Source organism: Bufo bufo, chromosome 6, assembly GCF_905171765.1.
Source record: "Bufo bufo chromosome 6, aBufBuf1.1, whole genome shotgun sequence".
Classification (NCBI taxonomy): Eukaryota; Metazoa; Chordata; class Amphibia; order Anura; family Bufonidae; genus Bufo; species Bufo bufo.
This window is the reverse complement of record NC_053394.1, coordinates 2,749,258-2,761,675: the sequence shown is the minus strand read 5'-3', so window position 1 is coordinate 2,761,675 and position 12,418 is coordinate 2,749,258. Positions and strand designations below refer to the sequence as shown.

The 12,418-nt window shown below is 57.1% G+C and overlaps 1 protein-coding gene across 1 annotated transcript in view; it reads right to left on the bottom strand.

Annotated features, from left to right (window-relative positions):
- Positions 1-2,319: 2,319 nt before the first annotated feature.
- PDZD8 (PDZ domain containing 8) overlaps positions 2,320-12,418 on the bottom strand; it is a 30,591-nt gene continuing 20,492 nt past the window's right edge. Inside the window, exons 4-5 of the mRNA XM_040437712.1 lie at positions 5,608-5,764; positions 2,320-5,004 (exon numbers count right to left, since the gene is read on the bottom strand). Coding sequence (XP_040293646.1) covers positions 2,897-5,004; positions 5,608-5,764 — 2,265 coding nt within the window. The 3' untranslated portion in view covers positions 2,320-2,896. The remainder of the gene's footprint in view (positions 5,005-5,607; positions 5,765-12,418) is intronic.

Sequence of the window (12,418 nt, the reverse complement as noted above, 5' to 3'; positions counted from 1 at the left end):
CAAAGTTACGAGATCAGTGAAAGGAGAAGACCCTGATGTTCTTACACCTGACTCCCCCTCCCCCCCCCGGACAGAAGCTTGTACACGGGAGCGTTGGGGGTCTTGCCCGTGAATGTGACCACACAACAGGCTCCGCTCCGGAAATCAATAAACTGGTGCAGATCATCAGAAAAAAACGTCTCAAACCTCAGCAGAACTCACCCCAATCATCCTGACCCGCTGCTGGAGGACCCCAGGGCCGCTCTCCTTAAAGTGACACATCCTATTTATTGTGCATAGATTACAGTTTTTAGTAGAAAGCGCAGCGGATTGTGCGCAACTGCAGCCTCCGGCTTAACCCTTGAAGGTAGGCTGGTCATACCCATAGTAGGAAAGCCGGCTGACATCTGCTGAAACCGCAATTCGTGTCGACATTTTTCCGGCTGTATGGTCCTTTACAGCTGATTATTCGCCACTTTGTACAAGCGCATGCACTTCATCTGCCATTTTAGTGTGGCGTGCTGATGGTGAACGATCCAACGCACTAATAATCAGCCCGACCCTAATCTTATGGTGTATGGCCGGCTTACTGGCTGGAGTTAGAGGACAAGTGCCGTGGTTTAGAACAGGCGCTCCCCACAGACCTAAATGCTGGAGAATTGTGTCCTCAGGCCCCTGGCTGCGACCACTAACCTGAACCCACAGCCTCGGCACGGCCATCACATCGCAGGGCACCTGACGTAGGGGTGTAGAGCTCCGGCCGATCCACCAACTAGAAAGCTCAGGTCCAAGGGTCCCACAGAGGCAGTTACAAGTAGTCGCCCGACAACCAGCGATACAGCAGATGCTTCTATACGCGACCCCCTCCTCCCGTGGAACCCCCACTCCTGCAGCTAGTCAAGATAGCAGCCGCTCTGTCCATTTCCTACAGAGTCTTTTATAATATTGTTGGGGGCCCGGACGATAAAATATTTTAGTCCCCCTCCTGGGTGGGCCCCAAAGCAGCCGCCTCCCCATAGCTACGCCCCTGGTGCAGACAATACACTGAGAGATGAGGGCCCGGCCCGGCCCCCAGACAAGGCCTTCTCTTCATACGTTCCTTTAACATAATGGTTTAGGGGAGTGAAGCGGAACGAGACCTCGAAGATACAGTCACTTCTCCAGGGAATCTAATTGTTCCAGGAAACAAAGGCGCTCAGAGGTTAGAAAAGGAGCGCGGGCGGAGAGAATGTGACCGATTATGTTACGGGGTCACCACCTACAGCAAGCCGAAGAGAACACGTACAGACGGCCCGGCCTGTTCACCTCGGGTCCCTCTGACACACAAGGAGCAATCCCAGGAGGCCGCACACCAGACTTCTGGGTGCAGGTCACACAGCCTGCCACTAGGGCAGAGTAACTGACGCCAAGGCACACTGCCCTGGTCGCAGGACGACGTACCTGGCAGCCTCTGAGCACCCAGAAAACCATTCTACGTGTCTGGGTCCCACGGTGGCTGCCCCTGAACACCGTGCAGAGATACAGGAGTGAGAGGAACGACTGCACAGACCCCACTACTGCCCCCCTCCCCCACTACGGAGCTTGTGTATGAGGCGCACAGACCCCACTACGAGCTTGTGTCTGAGGTGCACAGACCCCACTACTGCCCCCCCCCCCCCCACTATGGAGCTGGGGAATGAGGCACACAGACCCCACTACTGCCCCCACTATGGAGCTTGTGTATGAGGCGCACAGACCCCACTACTGCCCCCCCCACTATGGAGCTTGTGTATGAGGCGTAGACCCCACTACTGCCCCCCCCCCCCCCCCCCCACTACGGAGCTTGTGTATGAGGCGCACAGACCCCACTACGAGCTTGTGTCTGAGGTGCACAGACCCCACTACTGCCCCCCCCCCCCCCCCACTATGGAGCTGGGGAATGAGGCACACAGACCCCACTACTGCACCACACACACACACACACACACACAACGGAGCTTGTTGTGTATGAGGCGCACAGACCCCACTACTGCCCCTCCCCCACTACAGAGCTTGTGTATGAGGCGCACAGACCCCACTATGGAGCTTGTGTATGAGGCGCACAGACCCCACTACTGCCCCCCCACTATGGAGCTTGTGTATGAGGCGCACAGACCCCTACTGCCCCTCCCCCACTACAGAGCTTGCGTATGAGGCGCACAGACCCCACTACTGCCCCCCCACTATGGAGCTTGTGTATGAGGCGCACAGACCCCTACTGCCCCTCCTCCACTACAGAGCTTGCGTATGAGGCGCACAGACCCCACTACTGCACCCCCCCCCCCCCCCCCCCAACACACTACAGAGCTTGTTGTGCATGAGGCGCACAGACCCCACTCCGGAGATTGGGTATGAGGCGCAGTGAGGCATATGGGGGAAGCCGTGGCCTGCCCGCCCTTCTGAAACACTGAAAGTCCAGTCATTATTGGTTATGTCCCGGGGGGACAGCCGGTCCGACCCACAACAGAAAAAAAGAATCGCTGCCACTCGGTGTCCAGTCTTTGGTCTCGATGAGTCACATACAGGAAGCACATTCTACAGCGTATTCCTAGGACCTACATGTCATCATCGCCTTCATATTATATTCTCCTCTGCCAGCAAAGGGTCAATGTACAAAGTGTTTAACTCCCTCCCGCCCCCCGTCAAGGGAAAAAAAAAAAAATCCCCAAAGAAAATCACATTAAACATTCATCAAAAGAAAATGTCTGCTAGAACCTGGGGATACCGTACATTTGGCCTGAGGCGCATCCACTGACTATGGAGAAGACTGTCCCCTCCCCGACACCAAGAGCCCCACGAGGAAGGCCTCCGCTGTACGACTTCAATGCAGAGTGCTCCGCCCAATGCATGAGACGCATGGTAAGTGCAAATCAACAGTCATGTGACAACCGCCGAGCCCTCACTCCATTTCTGGAGAGTCGAGTGGGTTCTCCTCGGAGGGATCACTCAACACCTCCTTTTCATCCAAAGCATCGTCCTCCTCGTTATCAGCAGCTTCAACCACGGCCTCTTCCTCATATCTCGCAGTCTTTCTAGGATGGGCCAGAGAGGAGTTCTCCAGCGACTCGATGTCCTCGATTCCCGCGCGGTAGTGGATCATGAGCAGTGTCAGCGCCTGCAGTCTCTCTCCGGACTTGACCAGTGCCGCCGCAATCAGGACTTTCCTCCTGCTGTCGGTGGTCTCTCGTTCTTCCTTCACCAGGGAGTTATTGTGCTCCAGCTCCTGATCAATCTCATTCTGGAGCTTATCCAGCATGAACTCCAGCTTCTGGATCCGCTCATCAGTTGGTAGACCTCTGTACAGATCACGCCCAATTTCTTTGACGGCAATAAATACGCTGTCGTCCAAGCCTCCCTCCTTGCGGACCAGTTTAGCAGAGCCACCTCCGGGCCGTTTAGAAGGGCTGCCGGTCCCACCCATCTCCGTATCGCTGCTCTCATTGTCCGACGTGTTCGGCGTTTGCTTTGGTGAGGGCTCCACCAGATCGCAGCCTCCTTGCTCGGGCTGCCGCATTTTTGGAGCTGGACGCAAGTTCAGTAGACGGGAACTGGTGTTGATGATGTGCCGTGTGATGCCTGTAGTTCTGTTCCCAAGAGACTTGGACTCCAGGTCGACCCTCTTCTCCAGGGACACACAGTATGGGTTCTCGGCTAGACATTTCTCTTGACATTTTTTATGGCAGACGTAACCGCAGATCATGCACTGAGATGCAGCCTTGGTCCACACCTTTCTCTTACAGTGGTCACACAAGGTGGAATTCTGGAACTGAGTGTCCTGAAAGTTATGCTTTGATTCACAGAAAGTGACCTGGGGCACAGGAGAGTCCTCTTTCTGAAGAACAGCCAGGTCCTCGGTGAAGCTTCCATCCTTCTCTTGTAGCATGCTCGAACTCTCAGACTCTCCTTCCATCAGATACTTGAAGGTTAGGGTGATGTCTCCGTAGCAGAACTTCTCATTGAAGCCCTTGTGTGTACTCAAGCTCCTCAGTGCCGTTCTACTGACAGAAGCTTTAGGTTCAGGAGGATTCAGTTTGTAGCTGCTGAGATACTCCAGCGAGGACATGGAAAGGCATTCTAAGGAAATATCTTCTAGTTTGATACTGACATGTCCAACGCAGCAGAGACTACCAGTCTTAAGACAGTCCCTGCACCAGAGGGCTACATTCAAGTATCTGTGATGGCTCTCAACATCAAATACACAAGAAGCCCTTGTCCAGCGACCCTGCCGGCCCCTGTAGAGCGTGTCTGGAGACTCCCACACCTGCTGGTCCTCAGAGCTATCCTTCGTGCTTGTGGAACCTTCAGAGATCTTGTCTTTTGCAGGGTCTGGCTTCACAGAGTTGGGTTTCTGTGCTGTTAGTTCTTCCACCAGATCTGTAGTTTTTGGAGGCTTCTCAGGTACCTTCTCACCATTCGTTGAGGGTGGAGCAGGCTTCTCCGGCTTTTCTACAGCGCTTTCACCCAGGTCTACAGTAGTTGGAGTTTCACAGGTGGTTAAGGTAAGTTTCACTTGAGGTCTTGGGGGCACCGGGGGCTTAGATCCGGATGATGTCCTGCTCAGCTGAGGCGGCTCCTGGTTCTCCAGGACATTTGGTTTCCCAGCTTTGGTCTGAACCTTCGATGTTATTTGAGAAGCTGCTGGATTTGGTTTCCGACTTAAGATGGGAGAAATGGATCCCAGGGATTTGGTGGACACATTTCCCACCACACGTTTAGGGCTCTGATTTACGGGAAGGAAGTTGTCGTCTTTGCTCTCGGCCGGCCTCACTTCACACGCCAAGTCCTCAAATTCAGAATCCAGCTCCCTGTTCTCCACATCCACCATCAGACTTGCCGCATCCTCGTCAAACGTCTGCGGGAAAGCAGAGTCGTCCAGCGCGGCCGCGCTCTCTTGGGGCCCCGCAGCGCTCTGACTCTGCCCCGCCGGCCTCTCGTAGAACAGCAGCACTCGGTCTCCAGACTGCTTGATGAGCTTTGATGCCTGAACCGACGACGTCACCTTGATACCTGAGAAAACAGGACAAAACCAAAGATGAGTAGAGTAGCCCTATTCTCCTGTCACATCCAGAGCTGCAATCACAATTCTGCCATCATATCATGCCTTATTCTCCTGTTACATCCAGAGCTGCACTCACAATTCTGCCATCATATCATGCTTTATTCTCCTGTCACATCCAGAACTGCACTCACAATTCTGCCATCATATCATGCTTTATTCTCCGGTCACATCCAGAGCTGCACTCAATTCTGCTCGCTTTCTGTAAACTCTAAGGCTGCAGGAGCTTCAGTATCTAGAGAGGACATCCTCTTCTGCGATGCTTTTGTCCGATAGGCCAGTGTTAAATGATTCCAAGTGCCATCCAGAGCAACGGTGACTGCAGATCTAGGTGTGACTGGAGTACAGGACCATGATATAACGTGTACGTGCAGCTCTGGGTGTGACTGGAGTACAGGACCATGATATAACGTGTAAGTGCAGGTCTGGGTGTGACTGGAGTACAGGACCATGATATAACGTGTATGTGCAGCTCTGGGTGTGACTGGAGTACACACTTGCATGCACGGAGCATCGGGCGCATATGAGGCCTCTTAAAGGGGCGGCGCACATACCTCCGATGGCTATTAAGCGGTCGCCTTTCTTGAGATCTGCTCCGGCGGCGGGAGAATTGGGCGTCACGGTCTCCACGCAGACGTGTCCGGTGTCTCCATCTCTGGCCTGCACCATCACCAGGCCGATGTTCTGGGAAGTCCCTTTAATTAGCTCCACCTGTCAAACAAACAGAGGCCATTATCACAATCAGTCCTGTAACTCTTACACTCCCCGTGTCAGTCTTCACTGGCATTCTAGTATTGTATTCATGGAGCAGTAACAGGTGTGGGGGAGGGGCGCAGCAGCCGCTCATCCCCCGTTTCCAGCACGTTCCGTTCAGACAAAATAAAATGTTCGGCAATTACAGAGACGTCCAAATAAAAGGCAATTACATCCGAGCGGAGGAAGCTGCGGCATTTACCGCGCTCGATAATCCCGGATCCCGCCCCTCCCCCGCCCTGCGTGCCCCGCTCCCAAACACAGCAATTTAGTCAGCAGCACGGCTCCTTCTCAAGACAGCTCTTATTACAGAGAGAAGCGGCGCCTCCATCTCCGGTCGCACAATGCTCCATGTCTTATTACAGAGAGAAGGGGCGCCGCCTCCTCGGGCCGCACAATGCTCTATGTCTTATTACAGCGAGAAGCGGCGCCTCCTTCTCCGGCCGCACAATGCTCCATGTCCTATTACAGAGAGAAGCGGCGCCTCCTTCTCCGGCCGCACAATGCTCCATGTCCTATTACAGAGAGAAGCGGCGCCTCCTTCTCCAGCCGCACAATGCTCCATGTCCTATTACAGAGAGAAACGGCGCCTCCTTCTCCGGCCGCACAATGCTCCATGTCTTATCACAGAGAGAAGCGGCGCCTCCTCCTGCCGCACAATGCTCCATGTCTTATCACAGAGAGAAGCGGCGCCTCCTTCTCGGGACACACAATGCTCCATGTCCTATTACAGAGAGAAGCGGCGCCTCCTTCTCCAGCCGCACAATGCTCCATGTCCTATTACAGAGAGAAGCGGCGCCTCCTTCTCGGGACACACAATGCTCCATGTCCTATTACAGAGAGAAGCGGCGCCTCCTTCTCCAGCCGCACAATGCTCCATGTCTTATTACAGAGAGAAGCGGCGCCTCCTTCTCCAGCCGCACAATGCTCCATGTCCTATTACAGAGAGAAGCGGCGCCTCCTTCTCCAGCCGCACAATGCTCCATGTCTTATTACAGAGAGAAGCGGCGCCTCCTCCAGCCGCACAATGCTCCATGTCTTATTACAGAGAGAAGCGGCGCCTCCTCCAGCCGCACAATGCTCCATGTCCTATTACAGAGAGAAGCGACGCCTCCTTCTCGGGCCGCACAATGCTCCATGTCTTATTACAGAGAGAAGCGGCGCCTCCTCCAGCCGCACAATGCTCCATGTCTTATCACAGAGAGAAGCAGCGCCTCCTTCTCCGGTCGCACAATGCTCCTTGTCTTATTACAGAGAGAAGCGGCGCCTCCTTCTCCGGTCGCACAATGCTCCTTGTCTTATTACAGAGAGAAGCGGCGCCTCCTTCTCCGGTCGCACAATGCTCCTTGTATTATTACAGAGAAGCGGCGCCTCCTCCAGCCATGCACCGCTCCACCTCTAATACCTCCACAAGTCAGCAGGCCCCGCCTATACGCTCAGGTGGGCGGATACATCACACAGACCCCTCCCCCGTGCAGGCGGCACGCTGACCACCATAACACAGCGCTGTGTGCGCCGCCCTTCGCTCTGGTGGTATATTGCGGGGAGACGCTCGTCACTAGCCTGACCCCCGGGGTGACCCGCTGGGCCCAGAACATCACATGTGGCGGCAGCTGCTGATCGATAAAGGGCGCCGGTCGCTGGCAGCCGGGAGGACGGCAGGCCGCGTCACTTCCAATTAGCCGGGCCTCACAGCAGAGCGGCCCCGGGGCCACACATCAGCCTAATCCCATCAGTCACCTGAGACGGGGCCTCTAATCCAATTACTTCAATCTCATACCAACGTCGGAGGCTGCGCTCAGCCCCCAGAGCAGCGCTCTGCACAGGACTGCAAGGGTTAACGCCAGACCGCAGCAGATTAACTCTAGAGTTCCCACAGCCAAACATCACAGGACCCTCAGCCGAGTGTGACCCCCACAGTGACTCCAGAAGTAGGGACCCCTCCCCCACACAAGGCCACAGACACCCCGACCCACAGGACTCAGAAGAGGCACATACAGCGCAGAAGGGCGGCCCCCCTCCCCGGGCCCCGACCAACTCTCACCCCCCTCACTCAGGCTTCCCCTCCATCTCCTCGGGCCCCGACCAACTCTCACCCCCCTCACTCAGGCTTCCCCTCCATCTCCTCGGGCCCCGACCAAACTCTCACCCCCCTCACTCAGGCCCCCCGTCCTCCTCCTCGGACCCCGACCACCTCTCACCCCTTCCCCATTCCGCCTCCACCCCCCCCTCCCCTCCTCCTCGGGCCCCGACCACCTCTTACCCCTTCCTCCTTCTCAGGCCCCGCCCTCCACCTCCCACCCCCTCGGGCCCCGGCCACCTCCCCCCCCCCCATCTCCTCCTCGGGCCCCGGCCGCCTCCCCCTCCTCCTCGGACCCCGGCCGCCTCCCCCCTCCATCTCTCCCTCGGGCCCCGGCCACCTCCCTCCCCCCCCCCCCCCCATCTCCTCCTCGGGCCCCGGCCGCCTCCCCCTCCATCTCTCCTCGGGCCCCGGCCACCTCCCCCCCCCCCCCCCACTCCATCTCCTCCTCGGGCCCCGGCCGCCTCCCTCTCCTCCTCGGGCCCCGGCCGCCTCCCTCTCCTCTCCCCCGGCCCCCCTCTCGGGGTGTGATGAAGTGGCGGCTCGGCACACTTCCCGGCGGCGGCTCCTATTGGCGGTGCGCTCTGCGCTCTGCGCTGCTGCCGGGGATTGTGTTACTGCATTGATTTCCGATAGAGCCTCCCGCGCGGCATAACAAGAGGCCATTACTGAGCGCCAGCCACCTCGCCCCCGATTTACCCGGCCTCTGCGCCTATTCCAGGGCACCACGACTAGAAGGCACTACCCCCACCCCCGACCCTCACAGGGTGAAGTGTGCAGAGGGCGGGAGCCCCCATTAATCTCCCCTCACCGGCTGAGGACAGAGACAAGAAGAGACGCGGCCGCCTTATCACCGTGTACACAGCCGCCGCCCCTCCCCCACCCAGAACCACCGCAACGTGTGCGTCACAGCACGTCCCCAGCAGCACAGAGGAGGTCAGCAGTGTGCTGATCCTGGGGAGGTCACAGACAGTTACATAGTAGGAGCAGGGTCCCCAGCAGCACAGAGGATGTCAGGAGAGCAGTGTGCTGATCCTGGGGAGGTCACAGACAGTTACATAGTAGGAGCAGGGTCCCCAGCAGCACAGAGGATGTCAGGAGAGCAGTGTGCTGATCCTGGGGAGGTCACAGACAGTTACATAGTAGGAGCAGGGTCCCCAGCAGCACAGAGGATGTCAGCAGTGTGCCCGGAGTGATGTGGACAGATACTGGCAGAGCTTGGAGCAGTGAGGAGCTGGAGACATCAGCAGCTGCTCCGGGGGGCGGCCGCAGGATGGACCAATCAGGAGTCGGGAAATGTCCAGGGCGCAAAACACAACCTCAGCAGACATGGCTGTTAAAGGAACAGCGCAGGGGAAGGTGAGGGCCCCCCAGGAGAGGAAGGTGAGGGCCCCCCAGGAGAGGAAGGTGAGGGCCCCCCAGGAGAGGAAGGTGAGGGCCCCCCAGGAGAGGAAGGTGAGGGGCCCCCAGGAGAGGAAGGTGAGGGGCCCCCAGGAGAGGAAGGTGAGGGGCCCCCAGGAGAGGAAGGTGAGGGGCCCCCAGGAGAGGAAGGTGAGGGGCCCCCAGGAGAGGAAGGTGAGGGGCCCCCAGGAGAGGAAGGTGAGGGGCCCCCAGGAGAGGAAGGTGAGGGGCCCCCAGGAGAGGAAGGTGAGGGGCCCCCAGGAGGGGAAGGTGAGGGGCCCCCAGGAGGGGAAGGTGAGGGGCCCCCAGGAGAGGAAGGTGAGGGGCCCCCAGGAGAGGAAGGTGAGGGGCCCCCAGGAGGGGAAGGTGAGGGGCCCCCAGGAGAGGAAGGTGAGGGGGCCCCCAGGAGAGGAAGGTGAGGGGCCCCAGGAGAGGAAGGTGAGGGGCCCCCAGGAGAGGAAGGTGAGGGGCCCCCAGGAGAGGAAGGTGAGGGGCCCCCAGGAGAGGAAGGTGGGGGGGGGGGGGCAGCTCCAGTTTCCTTATTATGTGGATTTGGGGGTTAAATACAACCAAACCTCTCAACGTGAAGTGAACCTAAGGCCTCTTTCACACGACCGTATGGCTTTTTCAGCGTTTTGCGGTCCGTTTTAAACGGATCCATTGTTCCGTTTTTTGTTTCCGTTTCGTTTTTCCGTTCCGTTTTTTGTTTCCGTTTTTCCGTATGGCATATACAGTATACAGTAATTTCATAGAAAAAATTGGGCTGGGGCATAACATTTTCAATAGATGACTCTGCAAAAAAACGGAACGGATACGGAAGACATACGGATGCATTTTCGTATGTGTTCCGTTTTTTTTGCGGACCCATTGACTTGAATGGAGCCACGGAACGTGATTTGCGGGGAATAATAGGACATGTTCTATCTTTTAACAGAACGGAAAAACGGAAACGGAATCCATACGGAGTACATTCCGTTTTTTTTTGCGGAACCATTGAAATGAATCGGTCGTGTGAAAGACGGAGGACTCTCATCATTCACAGCGGGCGGCGGTGGCACTTCCTGGAGGCCCAGACATTAATCCTCTAAGGAAAGATCGCTGACCGTGTGAAGGAGGAGGACGGACGGGGAAGGGGCAGAGATCGCAGACCACTCTCCCCTCATTACCATAAAGCGACATTTCCACATAATCCCGAAAATGATTCCACAAGAAAAGAAAGAATTTCTGATCAAACACTTAAATGTCAGAACGAGCGCAGGAAGCGGTGCGGAGACTAATCCACCGAGCAACGCTCTGCAGCCCCCCCCCTCCCCCAGCCACTAGAGAGAAGGTCTGCAGGAAGCGGTGCGGAGACCAATCCACCGAGGCAACGCTCTGCAACACCCCCCCCCCCCTCCCCCCAGAACTAGAGAGAAGGTCCGCAGAAAGCGGGTGCAGGGACTAATCCACCGAGCAACGCTCTGCAGCCCCCCCCCCCCCCCCCCAGAACTAGAGAGAAGGTCCGCAGGAAGCGGTGCAGGGACTAATCCACCGAGCAACGCTCTGCAGCACCCCCCCCCCCCCCCCCAGAACTAGAGAGAAGGTCCGCAGGAAGCGGTGCGGAGACTAATCCCACCGAGCAACGCTCTGCAGCCCCCCCCCCCCCCAGCACTAGAGAGAAGGTCTGCAGGAAGCGGTGCGGAGACCAATCCACCGAGCAACGCTCTGCAGCCCCCCCCCCCCCAGAACTAGAGAGAAGGTCCGCAGAAAGCGGTGCAGGGACTAATCCACCCGAGCAACGCTCTGCAGCCCCCCCCCCCCCCCCCCAGAACTAGAGAGAAGGTCCGCAGGAAGCGGTGCGGAGACTAATCCACCGAGCAACGCTCTGCAGCCCCCCCCCCCCCCCCAGCACTAGAGAGAAAGGTCTGCAGGAAGCGGTGCGGAGACCAATCCACCGAGAAACGCTCTGCAGCCCCCCCCAGAACTAGAGAGAAGGTCCGCAGAAAGCGGTGCAGGGACTAATCCACGAGCAACGCTCTGCAGCCCCCCCCCCCCCCCCAGAACTAGAGAGAAGGTCCGCAGGAAGCGGTGCGGAGGACTAATCCACCGAGCAACGCTCTGCAGCCCCCCCCCCACCAGAACTAGAGAGAAGGTCCGCAGGAAGCGGTGCGGAGACTAATCCACCGAGCAACGCTCTGCAGCCCCCCCCCAGAACTAGAGAGAAGGTCTGCAGGAAGCGGTGCAGGGACTAATCCACCGAGCAACGCTCTGCAGCCCCCCCCCCCCCCCCAGCCAGAGAACTAGAGAGAAGGTCCGCAGGAAGCGGTGCGGAGACTAATCCACCGAGCAACGCTCTGCAGCCCCCCCCCACAGAACTAGAGAGAGGTCTGCAGGAAGCGGTGCGGAGACTAATCCACTGAGGATTAGGAGAGCTAACCCCATTACCCCTCGCTGGGTTCCCTTAGATCATTCACCAGAGCGCAGCTCTGAGGGCTCAGCACCGGCATACAGGCCTCTGACACTGCAGAGAGCGACACGGCTACAAGGAGTCTGTCTGCGCTGGCAGGGGGCGCTCTGAGAACAGTCACTGCAGGCCTCATCTGACAGCCGCTGATTACATTCTGCGCTCAGAACCACCAGATATTATCCGGCTCATCCATCGGGTCGGCCGTTACCAGACAGAAGACATCGGCCCCATAACCCCCGGCCCTGGGAGCAAGGGCCACTGGATGACTGGGGGCCACCATTACTACGCTGCTCAGAAAGGAATTAGCAGAAACATGCTGCCATCTAGTGTCCACTAATTATAACTGCACCCCCCAGTTATAAATCTGATAAAAATTTAAAATTCTCAACTCCACACACATAGTAAAAAATAAAAGACACTGACACGCTTCTTGTATTATACTCCAGAGCTGCACTCTCTATTCTGCTGGTGCAGGTCACTGTGTACATACATTACTTATCTGTACTGATCCTGAGTTACATCCTGTATTATACCCCAGAGCAGCACTCACTATTCTGCTGGTGGAGTCACTGTGTACATACATTACTTATCCTGTACTGATCCTGAGTTACATCCTGTATTATACTCCAGAGCTGCACTCACTATTCTGCTGGTGGAGTCACTGTTTTACATACATTACTTATCC